The sequence below is a fragment of the Neofelis nebulosa genome, chromosome 2 (assembly GCF_028018385.1).
Source record: "Neofelis nebulosa isolate mNeoNeb1 chromosome 2, mNeoNeb1.pri, whole genome shotgun sequence".
Classification (NCBI taxonomy): Eukaryota; Metazoa; Chordata; class Mammalia; order Carnivora; family Felidae; genus Neofelis; species Neofelis nebulosa.
The window spans coordinates 203,095,252-203,111,786 of NC_080783.1; the positions used below are offsets into that span (position 1 = coordinate 203,095,252).

Genomic DNA, 16,535 nt, shown 5'->3' on the forward strand with positions numbered 1-16,535 from the left:
CCTTGGGCAAGTCACTTCACTTCCCTGAGACTCAGTTTTTTCACCTGCAAAATGGGATCGATTAAGATCTCCTCACAGGTTGTGAGGATTAAATGAGAAAATAGAAGTAAAGTTAACAGAGTGCCCGAGAGAGAAGGCTCGGTATGGATACTTCAATGATAGGCAGGGGTACTCAGCATATGGGAGGCCTGGGAGTGGTCCGAGCAAGTGTCTGCCTTCCTCTTCCAGGCCTAAGAGCGAGCCCCTGTGGGGCAGGGTTTGGGGAGGTTTGGCTCCAAGGCTTTAATGAAAGCCCAGGGACCCTCATGGGCCTGAGTGGAGGACAAGGATAGGGTTGGGGGTACAGTGACTTTGGAAGAAAAGGAAGAGAGGAATATTTCTTCCCATAGGTGCAGCTGCAAACACATCAAGCTGGGCCCATCTAGGATTTCAGATCCAGCCATCATGGGGCTGCTGCTGGGGGAAGACACCGCCCCTTCTTTCTCCTCAGTGTTGGGGTTATCAAAAATATCTACAAACTGTGAGAAACTTCACGTAAAAACACTTTTCTGCAGGTATAAAAAAGACTGGCTGTAGTCAGTGGCTTGGGACACAGACCAAGGCCTTAAGAGAGGCCAAGCAAGGCCAACGGCCATTCGGTGGGGGGGCACGCGGGTCTGGGCTGCCCTGACAGCTCTGGGGGAGGCTGTGTTCTTTGGCTGAACTACGCTTCTGTGGAGCCGGGGCCTGTGACCCTTGCTGGGTAGGAGGTGGGGGTGCCTTGGCCCTAGGCCTCGGAAACTCCTCAGTGGACTCCCTTGCTAAGAGCAGAAGCCTACTTCACAGTGAACCTCCCCAAGCAGCTGGCTTCCAGCAAGTCCCAAATCAGGTGTTGGGGTCTTATCATTAGGTTGGATTGAGTGGTCTGGAGAGCCGAGGTCTGGGGTACAGTGACTTCTTCTGGAGGGTTTTTCCCTGAGCCTCCAGAAGGCTGTCTCCAGCTAAAACTGACTCCCCTGGGGACACCAGGCATCGGAGGGCAGCCAGGAAGAAGGCTTCAGACAAACAAGAGTGCTTCCCTGGCAACCTCTCCCCAGCCCCCAGTCCGGGCCTTCTTAACGTTTCTTTCGGGAGAGGGGGGCGGTGAATGTAAGGAGAGAGGGGCGCCCTGTCTTCCTGGCACCACGCCTCCCGGATCTTCACCCCACAAGGACCTGGGCTTCGTGCCTGAGTGGGTGAGGTCCAGGGAGATGACCTGAGGTCCCGTTTCTGGTGTCCTGAGCAGCTTCTGGAACCACGTGGGTGGTAAAGGGCTAATGGTGGCAGCTGGAGTCAGAGGTTCATCCGTCCGATCACCCCAGGCACCCCCTTGTCTGACCCTTCACTGACCGCCGACCGCACAGGCAGCCTGGGAGTGGCGGGGTGGGGGTGCCCGAAGTTTGAAATGTGCCAGGACCGCTGGCTCTGAGCCCGAGGGGCCTGTCTTCAGTGTTGGAGGCCTTCGCCTCAGCTCCCCCCCACCCCGTCCAGCCTGGCCTCTCATGGTCTGAGGCCACACTAGGGCTGGAGGAGGGGCAGGCCGCGCCGAAGGCCTTCCTTCAGGAACTGCATGTAGGTGGCCGTGGACGGGTCTTCAAAGGTGGACGAGAAGCTGAAGACGTTGTTCTCAATATCCTCAGGCTTCATGGAGGTGATGTCCAAGAAGTAGTTGGCATTGATGTGGTGGACCTGGGAGAGGGTCTGGGTGAGGAGAGCGAGGGGGCCCCTCTTGCTCCCTGTCTGCTCCCGCTCTCTTAGGAAAAGGGGACGCTCAGGCCTTGACTGTCCTCGCTCCGAGGCAGATGGCAAACACGCAGGGCAGACGCCAACCAGAGGCTGTTCCCCTCGCCCACCTCTGCGCACACAGGGCCCTCTGCCGGCGGACCTCTCCCACACCCCACCTGCCAGGTGGGGACCTCCCGCCTCTCCGCCTTTTCCTCGCCCCCACCCCCCACGGCCCCTCTTCCCCCCGTTCCTGTGACCCATGAACCCCACATTCCCTTGGGCCAAAATGCCGACCCACTCTGTGTGCCTGCTTCCCCCTCTGCCTCTCACACTGGCTAGTCAGCTCCTTAAGGGCAGGTGCCCAGTACAGGAGCCAAGAAACACAAGGACAAGCGAGCAGGAGAGCACGGTCCCCAGGCCAAGTTTTGTCTGCTGAGCTCTGTGAGGCCAGGGCCTTGCCACGGCCGGGCTCTGCTGGGCTGAGCGGTGGCCCTCTTCCAGGCAGGCCTCGGCTCTGGCTCCCCCACTGCTCCCCGGCCTGAAAGCCTGGGGAAGCTGGCCACCTTCCCACGGCCCGCAGTCCCACACTAACCATCCCTCAGGACTCAAAGGATAAGGGGCAGGAGATTCTGAGGCTCACAGGCAGGCCTGGTTTCAAAACCAGCTGCATCTCTTAACCGTGCAACTTTCGCCAAGTCTCTGCACCTTTTTGAGCCGTAGTGTCCATGTTTGCAAAATGGGCACTCGTGACTGTCCATCTCCCAAAGCCGTTTGAGACCTTGACGAGAGCGTCGAGTGTGTGAGTGCTCGTAGGGGCCCCTGAGGAGAGGTAGGGTCTTGCAGCTTGGCTCGGCCTGGGGCCCCCTGGTCCTCTCTGCTTGTCACAAGGCCTGGCCCCTGCTTCCTCCTTCCATCCCAGAGCTGGCCACCATGGTCCAGGGTGAGCTTGCCCTTCCTGTGCACTCTGCCGCCGGCCTGTGCTCACGGCTGCCCCATCCCCAAAGTGCTACTGAGGTCCTCCTCCTCACGGGAGGGTCCCAGCACCTGGTGGGGCAGGCAGGGCGGGCAGGACAGTTCCCACTTTACAGATGGGGACAAGTGAGGCTCAGGCTGCTGGGAGACCAGCAGGAAGTAGCGGAGCCAGCCCTGAAGCCTGAGGCGATCTGTAAGTCCGTGCCCTTGCTTTCTGCTTCCTCTGCCCCGCGGCGCCTGGCCTGGGCTGGGTGCAGGTACTCGGGGCTGCCTACCACAGTGCCATTGGGCAGGCAGATCATCATCTCCACGGGGAAGCTATACTTCTCCAGGTGCAAGTCTGCGAGCTTCTTGTGGGACGGGTTCTCCTGGTTGTTCTGTGGGGACAGTTGGGCGCGCTCCTGATGCCTCAGTCTCCAGCACTCTCCCAGGGCCTCCCACGGGGCTGTTCCCATCCACCTTCCACTCACCTGCATGTCTTCCAACTCCCTCACCAGGGACCAAGTGCTGATGAAGCTCTCATTAAGGAGGGCGAGGATGGGCGAACTTTCCAGGACAGTCTCCCGGAGAGTCCGCCCCGAACCTGTTCAGGGAACAGCACGGCGAGAAGAGTGAGGCCCGCTCCCATGTCCTACTAGCTTTTCTCTGGGTAATAAACCTCGTGGGCTGTAGAACGGTCTGTGCACACCGGTGAGATAACAGATTCAAAGAGCCTGCCACAGAGTAGGTGCCGAATACTGGGTAGCTGCCATTGCAGTCAATAACATACTGGCATCCTGGGCGGAGATCTGTGGCGGGGGGTGGGGGGGAGGGGGGGCTTCAGCCAGGGACTTGCAGACAGTGGCAGCTTCTTAAATCCACTTAAACTCTGTGGCCCAGGGCCTTTGTATGGATTGTTCTACATAAAACACTTTTTCCTCCTGTCACTTGATAAATTCCTACTCATCCTTCAGGTCTCAGCTTAAAACCACTATCTCTAAGAAGCCTTCCCTGAGCCCCCCGTCACACTCTGGATCTTCCCCTGGGTGATGCTCCCCACCCCAGGCTTGAACTTATTCACTCAGCGTCTGCCTTCTGCACACACCGTGCTCCCCAAGGACAGGGACCACTTCTGACTTCCTTATTAGAAGACTCTCAGCACCAGGCCGACGCCTTGGCGCAGGAGGTGCCCAGGAGGTTTGTCGATTGACTGAATGAGGGCAGGGGCACCGTTTTACTCATCTTTGGGCCCATTGTCAGACACCCAGAATCTTTGTGTCTGGTAGGCCTTGGGTGAATCTTCTGAATAAGTGAATGCCTGGCCAGCCTCTGGCACTATTTTTCTCTCTCGCTTGTGTGCAACACTTCACAGAGCCCAGGAACTTTTACATCCATCTTCACAACTCTGGGAGTATGTTACCCCTCCTTCACTGTTGAGAAAGCTAAGGCTTAAGGAGGGGAGTCTCAGACCATAACGTGAACCTGATGGTGAAGAAGGTCAAATAAGGCCTCTCCAACGGCTCTTCCTTTGCCAGCAGGGCGGCCTCCTGCCAGAGCCCCAAGGCCCTGGGGCCTCAATAAAGTTTCCCTTTCATTGGAAAAAAAAAAAAAAAGGAGGGGAAGTCATTTGGCCAAGGTCTCCATGCTGAAAATGACCGAGCTGGGCCCTTTTCACTGCGAACAGCAGCTTCTTCTGAGCTCGGCACACAACCCCTTCTCCCATGCCCCTGCCCTATGTAGTCCCCAAGTCCCCCCCGCCCCCTCCCCCATTATGTTCCAACAGGACAGTCCTGCTGGTCTCAGAGCCACCTGTACCCCATGAGGTATGATATCTCCCCCAGACTGGCAGGGTCTCCCTCACCTCAGCAGGACTGGTCATCCAGGGCCCCCCACAGCAGAATTGAGTGCACCAGCTTGTTCTTGGCCTTGGCTTGGTCAAAGGCCTCGGTGAATGGCAGATAGGCGACCTGGGGCCAAGTGGAGACAGAGAGAAGCTACTGTGTGAGGCTAGGGTCCTGTTCAGGAGCTCTGTGTAGTGTGTGTGTGTGTGTGTGTGTGTGTGTGTGTGTGTGTGTGTGTGTATGTGTGTATGTGTGTGTATTTGTAGTGTGAGTGTGTGTGTGAGAAAGGGTATTGTCGAGCCACGGGAATGCCTCCTCCAAGTTCTGAATGGCCAAAGAGAGGAAAGAGAAGCCCCTGGCCAGGCCCTGCAGGGAGGTGGCCTCAGCAGCAGGCCCTGTACCCAGCCTGGAGACTAGCGCCCGCCTGCTGCTCCCCCAGCCCTGGCCGCATAGAGCCCGCCCCTCGCCCTCACTCCTGCCCACCTTCTTGAAGGGGTACATGGCCACTTCTAGGCGCCGGGCAGCCTCCTCCCAGCTCAGCTCCTGCTGCCACTTGATCTCCTCAAAGACAAACTGGAGGGGCTCCCCTGAGGGCGGGCGGCTGTCGATCATGTTGCCCTCCTCATCCAGGATCACAGAAGGCACCGACGGGCCCACGGCCTCCAGTTCCATCTGGCCCAGAGGTCAGTGGGGGTTGACATCAGTGAGGGTGTCTCAGAGATGGGCAAGAATCCTTAAGAGACCCCCAAAGATATCCCACTCATTACAAAGGTGGAGAAACTGAGGCTCTGGGAAGGGCAGGGCCTGGTCAAGGCTGCAGTGAGTCTGGGACAGAGCCAGTGTCCATCAGGGGCTCCTTCTACTATGTGAAGCCACCTGGGGGCCGAAGACAGCTGGTGGGTTTTCTGTGCAGGGTCTGGTGGTTTCCCAGAATCCCGCTTCGGGGACAGTTGGCCTCGGCCTGCCAGGGGCTCTGTCCTTCACCCTGGACCGCCTGAGACACCTAGCCCTGCAGCTGGATCCTGTCTCCTTACCTGGGTCGGGACCGCTTGTATGCTTACCTGGGGGATATAGCCAATGTCCACCTCCATATTGCTGTTCTCACTGGCCCCATACAGCCACTCCATGTCCACATTCAGAGACCTGGGGACAGGTGAGAGGGTGGCCAGGGCCGAATACCCCCACCACCAAGGCCCATTAACCGTATGTCAGACTTTGAAGTACACAACTCTCCCTGTGTTACAGATGAGGACACTGAGGCCCGGCAAGGTGAACCCAAGTGGTCTCGGGGCCACTGGGGTTTTGACAGCCGAGGCTGGGCCCTTTTCTGTCCCTGGGCTGCCTCTGCCTAAGGCACTGCAACCACACAACACTCCACTGGCCCTGCCCCTTATAGTTCACAAAGGGCTTTCACATCTCCAGGTCATGTCTCCAGTGCTGCTCAAGACTCTGAGGTAGAAAGATCATCAGTGCCTCCCCTAGGACACAGAGAGGGGCAGGAGCGAAAACCTGGCCCCGGCCTCCCTGAGCTGGCCTCCCCTGCGTGCCCTCTCCCACAGGAAGTCTGGCCCCACCACGAGCCATCGGCAGATCTGCCACACGAGGGCAGCCCAGCACCGACAACTACCCACCTTGGGCCGGGGGAGCTGGGTGCCCGAGGAGGTGGGCAGCCAGCCCTGTGGCCAGCTCCTGAGACACAGGCTCAGGAGATCCTGGGGCTGGTCATTTGCCCCTGCCCTGTTTCATCCAATCCGGGACCCCCACCTCCAACTCTGGGGGGCCGGGAGGGGGGTGGGGAGGTAGGTGTGCCCTGGGCTGAGCCTCTACAGCTGAGGGGAAGGAGACAAAACCACTCTGGCTCCTGGGGACAACTTTCCGTTCCCACGCTATCCCAACTATCACTCTTACCCTGGAGCTATCCCTTCATTTAGCAGATGAGGAAACTGAGGCCCAGAGAGGGTCGGGGCCTTGCCCACAGCCATGCAACCCACTGGTGCCACGGTGGAGACTTACTATGGGCCTCCCAGCCAAGGTCTTGTCCCTGTCTTGGGTCACTCAGACCTACTAAGCAGCCTCTTGCTGTCAGGGAGGAATCTGGAAAGACTTGAAGCCAGGCCCTCTGGGTCCCATGCTCTTGACAAGAGGCTGATCCTGAGCAGGTTGGGCACACAGGAAAGCTGGCATGGAATTCTCCCAGAAGCCCCCTGCCCTCTACCCCCCAGGGCCTGAGGTAGCAAGTACAGGTGGTGGAGGGCCTGCCCCCGGGCCTTTACACGTGCTGTTCCCTCTGCCTGGCCAAACCCTCCTAACCCCCAGGTCTCTGCTTAGATGTCTCTTCCCCTGGGAAGGCTTCCTGGACCCTGACCAGGCAGATCCCTGCCCACCTGCCAGCCCTCCCCTAGGGGGACATGAGCAAGCTGTGGTTACAGGTCTGTTGGAGGTCTGTGAGCAGTATGAGGGCACTGGGCTCCAGCTTTGGGGAGGGTCTGTTGGCTGCTGCCCTGGGTCCCAGGCACAGAGTTGGCAGTCCGGGCCAACTGGGACATGGTTGCCAGGTGATGGAATGACCCACCTCAGCTCACCTCAAGTTGCCTCCTCCTGGGTCAGCTCCAGGCCTCTCCCAAGAGAAGTGGCTCTGGGGAGTGAAGGAGGGGCAGAGACTGAGGGGGCCTCGGGGCCCCTGCACCTGAGCTCCTGGAGCTTGCGGGGGGGAGCGGGGCAAACTGTGGTGGGGTGCAGGGCTGGCCCGGGGCCCAGGCTCTCACCTGTGGTTGGGCACGAAGAGCCGGAAGTCTCGGACATGGGTGGCATCTTTGGAGAGGATGATGTGGCCAGTGAACTGGCCCGGCGAGAACCAGAAGGGGAAGTCAGGTGGCTCGCTGAGCTGGAACTCGGCATGGATCCTGGGGGGAGAGGAGCCTGGCTGGGACCAGCCCCCTGCTGAGCTGGAGCCCTCCCCCCCCCCTCCCCCCCGCCACCACGCTGTGGCTCTTTTGCCAAAGCTGGGGAACCCTTGGCCAGATTCTTGTGTGGAGAACAGGGCTGGGGAGGGAGAAGCCCCGAGGCCCCAGAAGCACTGCCCGTCCTCAGGGTCCGGTTCACACACCGCCTTCTCTGGAGGCCACGTGTGACCAACTGTCCTCTGAGCCTTCACAGCTTCTGCAGGGGTGTGGCCCGGTGTCACAGCTCTTCGACACTCCCCTCTGGGCGGGTGACAATCACAGCCACCGGCCTCATGCTACGCAAGCACCACGCTTTCCCCTTGTTCCTAGGAGGAAGTCACCACCACCCCCAGCCACAGATGAAGAAACCGAGGCCCAGAGAGCCAACACCGCTCGTCCAAGACCAGAGGGTGGTACGCGGTGGCACTGGGGGCCACCAGGCAGGCCCTGCCCTCGCGGCGCTGTGCCCTTCCGTGCTTCCCCCGGGTCCCCAGCCGGGCAGAGAGACCAGGAGGGGTCTCTGAGGGCTACACACCGGAACATGACGGTGTAGTAGAAGTCGCTGATGGCGGTCAGGCAGGCGACAGCCCCCTGAGGGGCAAAGCGGGTTTTCACGAAGGGCCGAGGGTGGAACATGCTCAGGAGCCGGTGGATGATGACCTGAGGGGAGGGCAGTGGAGACCCGTGCCGGCTTGTTGGGTCCTGATCCCCTAGGTGAGTTTCCGCTCTGGACCTGCAGGCCTGGGCCTGGGGTGGGGGTGAGGAGGGGGAGGCAGGAGAGAAGGCGGGGTGGTCCTGGCACTGGGGGTCCAGGTGCGGAGCAGGTGGAGAGCAGGTGCAGAGGGGGCCGTGGCTGGGCTGGGGCGCGGGCAGGGGTGGGCTGGGCAGAGGGCCCCAGGGTCACTACAGGCAACCCTCACCTCTTTGCCCTTGGGCGGTGGTGGGTAGAAGCGGTTGTTGGATAAATAGCCGGTGAAGACGCTCAGCTCACTGGGGATGATCCACCACGGCTCCCCCAGCTCCACTTGGCCCCGAGGAGGAAGGAAAGGCCGGAAGTGTCGGGCAGCAAACACCGCACTCGGCAAGGCCGCAGTCGTCCAGTTGCGGAGGCCGGACAGGGCCAGGCGGGAGACCTGGGGCAGCGGAAAGCAGAAGCCCTGGGGCGCTGAGAACCACGATGTGGGGGTCCCCATTCCACGAGTGGGTGGAGGTCTCCCTGGAGCCGAGGCTCACCTCACCCCACCATCCCCCAGCCCCCAGCCCAGGAAGCGGCACCCCCACGGCCTGCTCAGGCCAAGCCCAGGCCCCAGGCAAGCAGGGCCACCCGGGGCTAGTACAGGGGTGGGGGTGGGGGTGCTCTGTGCAGGGGTTCTGCCTGCCTCTTCTCTCCCTGGCTAAGCCCAGTCACACGGCCCCGGTCCCAGGCCTCACTGGCACATGGTCCCGCCTCCCTCCTTTGCACCAGCTGGTGACCCCAACTGTCCCTGCCTGCCATGCCTTCTGCCAGCCTTGCCTTCTCCCTCCCCTTCTTCTCTTCAAGTCTCCTCCCCAGGATAATGTCCTGCCGAGGGGGCAGAGGGTTTGGGGGGAGGTCTGAGGAGAAAGGTGGTAACCACCTTGGGGGAAATCTCTGGAGCAAAGAGCAGGATGTGACCACAGAGAAGGGGCAGGAAGGCAATCCCCAGGGAGTGCCCACTTCCCCTGTGGCCAGCACCCCGGTGGCTGGGCACCTGGCATGCCTGGGGTCCCTCAGCCATCTCCTGTCACTTCGGTAAGGTGCCCTCTCCGTCTGGTGAGCTGCTGTGCAGGATGGGACGAGGGTCAGACTGTGCAGGCCTGACTGTCTGCACATCTAGAACACTGAGGCAGGATCTGGAGGGCATCCTCCAGTAACACCTGCAGCTTCCACCTTCTGTAGCCCCTCCCTGCCCTCTGCGCTCCAGGCAGGAGTCGCATGGAGGTGGTGGCCACCAGGACAGCAAGTGCCTGGCACCTTGTGGGGGGCGGGGGGTGGCACTTGGCCACCAGGGAGCTGCCAGGTCTTCAACAGTAGCAGGCTCCCTCTCCCTTCCGCGCCTCTGCAGTGGTGGGGGGCCAGGCTCATCGCGAGGAGGGAGGAGGGAGGTTCTCAGAGCTATCCCAAAGAGGACCGAGCAGGCAGGTTCTCCAAGCAGGGCCCGCTGTGCAGGGCCAGGCTGAGCTGCCTGCTGCTGGGTCCTGCCCACGGGCTGGCCACCCCTGCAGGGGGAGCTGTGCACCAAGGGGGGGCTGCGCTCTGTGGGGCACTGCTCCTGACCCATCTTCCTATAAGAGCAGCTGTGCCCAGGCACCCTGCCAGTCCCACCCCGTCCTCACTGCTCTGCCGGGGACTGATCTACTCGGACAGCTTCAACCAACTATCGCTGCCAACCTTGCCCACCCAGGTCTTCTGCAGAAGATCAAACCTGTGTTTCCAGCCACTTATTGGACTGTTCCCCTGGATGTCCCCAGGCACCATGACTTCAGTGCATCCAGACTGACCTCATGCCCTCCCCACCAGACCCACTCCCTGCTCTGGGTCCCATGGGGCCAAGGGCCCACCCTGCACTTGGTCACCAGCCAGAAGCCTGAGCCACCCCTCCAGCCCCAACCCCCACTTTCCTTCCTCTCGATCATCACTGCTTCCCCACCCCCACCTCCTCTTCCTTCCTGAGAACTGGTCTTCTCGTCTCCCATTTCTCCCCAGCTGCCGGCCTGCTGAGCATCTGATGAGGGAACCTTCCCATTTCCAAGTCTGCTGTGGTAACCTGCTGCTACAGAATGAAGGCCAAAGTCAGGCAACCAAGGCCCTCCGTAGTCTGGTGACTTCTTTTCTAGCCCCACTGACCAGGACGCCCTTGAATGTGTCTCCTGTGCTCTGGGTCCAGCCGCACCAGCTCCCTGTCCTCAGGTGACTGGCCTGGCACTTTCTGCCTTCAGACCTTTGTTCATGCTGAAGTGGCATTTCAGGAGAAAGGCTGAGTAAGTAGGTGTGGGCTGGGCAAAGAGGAAAAGCCTCTCCTGGCAGAGGGAACAGCATACGAGAAGGCTCACAGCTGGAACAAAGCCTTGACATCTGGAGCGGCTGGAACAGAGCAAGCCGGTGGGGGGAGGTCTGGGAAGGCCGGCAGGGTGTGGGGATGCCCCAGTGCCATGGTGGGCTTGAGACCTTGGCCGTGAGGCCTCAGGTAGGGGCGGGGTTGCTCAGGAGAGCATTTGTCAGGTGCCCTCCCCACCCTATGACCCCCTGCCAGGGACAGAACCTCAGGTCTGGTTCAACAGAGTTCAGTAGAGCGGCTGTCAGGTGCCAGGCATGGGGCTAGGGGCCTGAGGATGCATACAGGTTCAGGTCACAGCCCTTGCCCTTGAGAAACTCACAGCCTCGGGAAAGACCGAGTTACAGAAAGTAACGAGCCTTCGGGAGGCGCCTGCCTCCAGTCTCCAGTGCGCTTGCTGCTTCCTCTGCCCAGGCCCTTCTCCCCCTGCCTCCCCTGGCTGAGCCCCCTTCTCCTGCAGTCTCTATCAGATTCTTCCTCCAGGAAGCCAGCCCAGATCCCATCTGGGTTAGGGGCTCATGCTTATCCCTCCTGCACCAGACTGTGTCCTAGACAACAGGGTCAGCACCACACCCACTTGTGGACCCCCCAGGGCCTGGCACACCAGGGGCACAGAGGGCAGTTAATAAAGGAAGGAAGGAAAGGGGGTGCCCGGGTGGCTCAGCCGGTTGAGCGTCCAACTCTTGGTTTCAACTCCGGTCATGATCCCAGGGTGGTGAGATCGAGCCCGGTATGGGGCTCTGCACTGAGTGTGGAGTCTGCTCAAGATTCTCTCTCTCTCTCCCTCTGCCCCTCTCCCCCACTTGCGTGCTCTCTCTCTCTGTCTCTCTCTAAAAAATAAAGATACATTTTAAAAAGAAAAAGGAAAGGAAAGAAGGAAAGAAAAGCAGGGCACAGACCGATTCTCAGGAGGTAAAGGTGCGTGTGTACAGATGATTCTGTATCTGTGGTCCCACCGGTGAGCAGCCTCCACTGCCCCCCGCCTCAAACTCACCCCCAGGAACCCATCTTTGCTCTTGGTCATGGACTCCGGGATCAGAGGCTGGAATCGGGCTTCTATGGTGAGCGTCTCCTCGCTGGGGTCAAGGGGCAGCTCCTCCTCATAGCTGGCAGCAGGAGCTGAGCCTATGAGACACGGTCAGTGAGGTCCCCGGAGAGGGGCCCTGCTCTCAGGCTTCAGGGCCTCTCTTCTCGGGAAGGGGAAGCCCTGAGAAGAGACAGGTGAGTAGCAGGTGAGTGAGAGAGCCAGGCTTGGAGCTGGAGTAACAGTTAACGAACCGAAGTAACGACAAGTAAGTATCACATTTTTGTTTCCCTGGAGCTCTGAGAAGCAGAGAATACCATCATTGCCAACTATCTCACCCATGAGAAAGCACAGGTTCAGAGAGGTGAAGTCACTTCCCAAAGGTCACACAGCTCGGTAGTGGGGGGAGTCAGGATTCAAACCCAGGCTTGTTTTACTCTAAACCCACAATCAACCATGACCCTCTTCTGAGGGCATTGTGATCTCAAAGACTCAGTTTCCTTAAAGGCTCAGGCACCAGGTGAGGTGGGTTCAAATCCTGCCCCTTAGCAGCCGTATGATGTCTGGCCAGTGGCTTGTTATGAGGACGGGATGAGAGAATTCATGTGGCGGTAGCACCAGGTTTGGTACAGAGTGAACCCATAATAAACTTGACCTACATTACTCCTACCAGAGGTTTCAGGGTCGGGTTGCCACGGAGCTAGGGCTCAAACCAAATTCTTCTGACTCCATCCCGTGCTCTACCAGGCCAAGCTGGCTGCAGAAAGGCCACTCTCGTCCCCCCTCCCTTGTTCTGCAAACTGAGTCCGAGATGAACTTGGTGTTGGGCCCACCAAAGGCCACATCTGGGCAGGCAGCTGCCTCTCCCGGCGGCCGGGATCCTAGCACCAAAGAGAAGCTACTGTCTGGGGCTTGGAGAAGAGAGCACGCGGGCTCTAGGCTGCGGTCGGTTCCATCTCCTGGGTGATCTGGGGCAAATCCCTCAGCCCCTCTGGTTTTCCCACATGGGGAATCGAGACCGTGCTGCCCTGCATGTCCCTGTCATGGGGGCCTCGTGAGGAAATGAACGCTTGTCAGAGACTCGATCAGAACAAGGAATGAAAGTGAGAAACAAACCACCTTTGACACTGTCTTTGGTGTCATAAGCTCTGCGGCTACAACGTCCTCAAGAATGCCAGTTTGGAAGAGAGGACGCTTGCTTCTCCCCGGTTTTCTAGGTGGCCTTGTTTCCCCGTCCGTAAAAGGAGGGGCCGCAGTGGCAGTGGCTGAACTTGATTTCTTAGATCTTTTCCTGCCCGAGGCATGCCAAGTCCAAGCCCTTCAAGTGTGGACGGAGTCATGATGAAGGTTTAGGGAGAAATGAAGCCTATTTCAGAAGGGGTGACTAACAGGAGGGAGGGGCCCTGGACACCTCTAAGGAATAAGACAGTGAGTGGAAGGTCTTGTCATGGCTGCTGTCCCCGGGCAGGTTCGTGGTACAGAGATGATGCCTGGCATCTGCTGATGAACCTACTGACAGACCAACTGGGTGCATGTGGAGCAGTTCTTAACCAGGAATCATCAGAATCACTCAGGATGCCTTTTTAAACTACAGATGCCCCGTAGCCTCCTCAAACCTACTGAGCCAGAATCCTAAGGGGCTAGAATGAGGAAGCTGCCCCCCCCCCCTTTTTTTTTAAACTTTTTTAACATTTATTTATTATCCAGAGACAGAGAGGGACAGAGCATGAGCATGGGAGGGGCAGAGACACAGAATCCGAAGCAGGCTCCAGGCTCTGAGCTGTCAGCACAGAGCCCGACGCGGGGGCTCGAATTCACGAACCACGAGATCATGGCCTGAGCCGAAGTCAGACGCTTAACCGACTGAGCCACCCAGGCGCCCCTAGGAAGCTGCCCTTTTAATCAGCACTCCCCAGCAGCTCCTGATGCAAACCCCTGTTCTAAAGAACCATTGTTATTTCTGCATTTGTAAGCCAATGCAGCAAAACTTTCCAAAGAGCAATCAGGAAACCTTGGAGGAAGGGAACAATAGGAATGTGTAAGCTTATTAGGCCTGCCTGGTTTTTTCAATTCTTTTACTGTTATCAGAGATAATTATTAATACCAGTGTCCAGTATCTTATGGCCTTCTGCTTTTTTTCATAAAAAGTTTTATTTCCTTACAAGTGACTCAACACAGACAATTCGTAAAACCTTTAAGATATAAAGAAAATTAAACACACTCATAACTGTACCAACTAGACAGCCTGCTTCTGTTTCCTGCATAGATTTGATATTTTTGGCTTTGAATTATTTTAGTTTTTGTTTTCCTGACACTTGGTTCAGTTTTGCCCTCGTAGTGGCCTACGAGGTAATGGAGAGAGGGATTATTTTCCCCTGATGGAGAAAAAGATTTATGTGAAAAAAAAAAAGCGGGGGGGGGGGGGGGGCTCCTGGGTGGCTCAGTCAGTTGAGCATCCGACTTCAGCTTAGGTCATGGTCTCTTGGTTCATGGGTTCAAGCCCCGTGTCGGGTTCTGTGCTGACAGCCTGCTCAGAGCCTGGAGCCTGCTTTGGATTCTGTCTCCTTCTCTCTCCACCCCTCCCCTGCTCACGCTGTCTCTGTCTCTCAAAAATAAATAAATGCGAAAAAAATTAAAAGTGCCCTCAAGCCCAGGGAGCTTGTCATTATGAGGGAACCCACTCTCGCTGTCCATAAAAAAGGACAAGGAGGAGGCTGTGTGGATGCTCAGGGAAGTGTCTGCAGATAGAAAAGGTCAAAGCAAATCCGCACGAGGCTGACCCGTTTACCTGCCCATCTGCTTTCACGACAGAGCTGAACGTCACTGAGAGACACTGACACACGTCTGCTCCAGCAAATTCACACTTTTCAACTGACCCTCCTCCTCTGGCGGGGACTGTGGTCACTGGGCCGGCAAGTGGCCAACCTCCCTGACCCAGCCTGAGACACGGAAAGCCCATCACGTGCTTGGTGCTTACCCGCCCGAGAGCGGCCGGCATCTCTCCCTTGCCTTTGCCATCTCCCGACCTACTTACACCCACCAATTTGGATAACAAGATCCCAAGTTCAAGAGATGGGAGAGAAATGGACACAGCGGCTGGGGCAAGGGTAAGACAATGAGAGGCATTTAACAATTCATTAGAATATTTCGGGCCCTCATCTTTATAAAAAAAAAATAATAACTGATTACAATTAGATAGAAATGGATTGCTAGAACGGGCGAGGAATCTGACAGCACCTAAGCAGAGTTTAATACTGAGTGATAGGAGTGAGAACTCCTATTGAAAGCTAGCTACTGGATGCTCTGCAGGTACTGTCTCTAACCCTCAAACCTGTGAACAGGTGCGGGACCTGGAGCCAGATGGCCCCCGTTCTGATCCTGGCTCTGTGCCTCAGTCTCCCCAACTATAAACGCGAGAATTAGGACAGCGGCTACCTCACGGGACACCGTGCAAATTAAAGAGAGAACGCAGAGGAAGCGCTTCAAGTCATGTCTGGAAGGGGTCAGGCAACCTTAAATGGTATTTGCACTTGAGAACAGGCTCAGGCGGTGCCAGAAGAGCTCGCCCAAACCGCCAACTAGAAAGTGTCAGGGCAGGGAGAATCCCAGGGCCGTCAGGACCCACCATCTCCCTCTCCAGGTGGCCTTCCTGCTCAGAGCAAACACAGTGGCCAAGAAGCTGAGGGCCATGCCTCGGTGCTCCCCACCCCAGTCCCCAGCCTCTCCTGGTACCTGTCAGCTTCTCAGCAATGGGCTTGAACTCCTCCGGGCTGATGTACAAATCCCGGTCTGTGTCCAAGGAGGAAAAGAGAAAGAGGCCTTCTGTCCCCAGGGACTTCAGTGCTGACTCCTGCTTGGGAGGAAGGGCCTCCGCTGAGCACCACGTGAATACCCAGCTGGGGTCCCAAAGCGGCAGAGGGGGCAGCTCCCACCACCTCCTTCCTGAGTTCTGAGGACGCTTCCAGTCCACCCATTCAGATGTCACCTCTGCACCACCCCAGAGCCCCAGTCCCCTGCCGGGTCCCTGCTTCACTCTGCTCCTTCATGCACCATCCACTACCCGCCAAGGTTGCCCTAGTCTTCCATCTGGCCCCGTCTCCATTTCACACTTTTTCGCCAGTGTCCTCTCCTGTCCCCCAGCACTGTCTCGGCACTCCCCAGGTCCCCACCAGGCTCTCCAGGTCACAGCTTCGCTCCCTCTGTCCAGGTCACCTCTCTGGACAGCCCCTCCAGTCTGTCCCAGGCTCTGCCGCACACTGGGCCGATGCTCCCGCCTCCCCGCAGCAGTCTTCCCAAGTCTGTCCGACCCCACCCTCCCCACCCCTTTTCCCTCCCTTTCAGGCCACCGTCCCCGGCCCACCGGTCCTGACCTTTCACCCTGCCCCAACCCCAACCCGTGCCTCCCCATCCCCTCCCCCGCCCACTCCAAACCTCCCTCTGCACCCCGGACACCACCCCCCCGCCGCCGCCGCCGCCCGCTCCGAGCCCCGCCCTCCGAGCCCCTCCCCTCGCCTCCTCCGAGGCTCCCCCCGCCCTCCGAGCCCCCCTCCCCCGGACCCCCGAGCCCAGGCCTTCGGTGAGCCCGGCGCGCGCCCTTCCCCGCGGGCCAGACCTGCCGCGCGGCCGCCTGGGCCTCGGCGTGGCGGGCATAGGCCCGGGCGGCGGCAACGGCGGCGGCGGCGGCGACCAGGGCCCCGAGCAGCGCCAGGGCGCGGGCGCGGCGGGGCGCGGGCGGTGGAGCGGCGGGGCCGGGGCCGGGGCCGGGGCCGGGAGGCCCGCGCTCGCCCGGCCGGACCCGGCCCATGGCGGCGGCGGGGCTGGAGGACTCGCGACGGCGGCGGCGGCGGCTGGGCGGCAGCGGCGGGGCGGGGAGGGGCGGGGAGGGGCGGGGAGGGGCGGGGCCGTGGGGGGCGGGCGCGGGCCCCGCGCCGGGTGCCGGCTCTGCAGCTTCCCGGAGAGC

General features: G+C 59.3%; 1 protein-coding gene across 2 annotated transcripts; it reads right to left on the reverse strand.

The window, feature by feature from the left end:
• Positions 1 to 729: 729 nt before the first annotated feature.
• Positions 730 to 16,423, reverse strand: SELENON (selenoprotein N). 2 transcript variants are annotated; one of them, XM_058718569.1, is made up of 12 exons: positions 16,188 to 16,423; positions 15,308 to 15,425; positions 11,546 to 11,676; positions 8,398 to 8,610; positions 8,013 to 8,224; positions 7,301 to 7,438; positions 5,597 to 5,678; positions 5,019 to 5,207; positions 4,556 to 4,661; positions 3,186 to 3,298; positions 2,991 to 3,092; positions 730 to 1,707 (listed from the first exon to the last, which is right to left on the reverse strand). In XM_058718569.1, the coding sequence occupies exons 1-12, from the start codon at positions 16,377 to 16,379 to the stop codon at positions 1,537 to 1,539; spliced, it is 1,767 nt and encodes a 588-aa protein (XP_058574552.1). In that variant the 5' UTR covers positions 16,380 to 16,423; the 3' UTR covers positions 730 to 1,536. The 2 variants fall into 2 exon arrangements, with proteins under 2 accessions (XP_058574552.1, XP_058574553.1); XM_058718570.1 differs by having other exon boundaries at positions 8,013 to 8,137; positions 16,188 to 16,420.
• Positions 16,424 to 16,535: the final 112 nt, after the last annotated feature.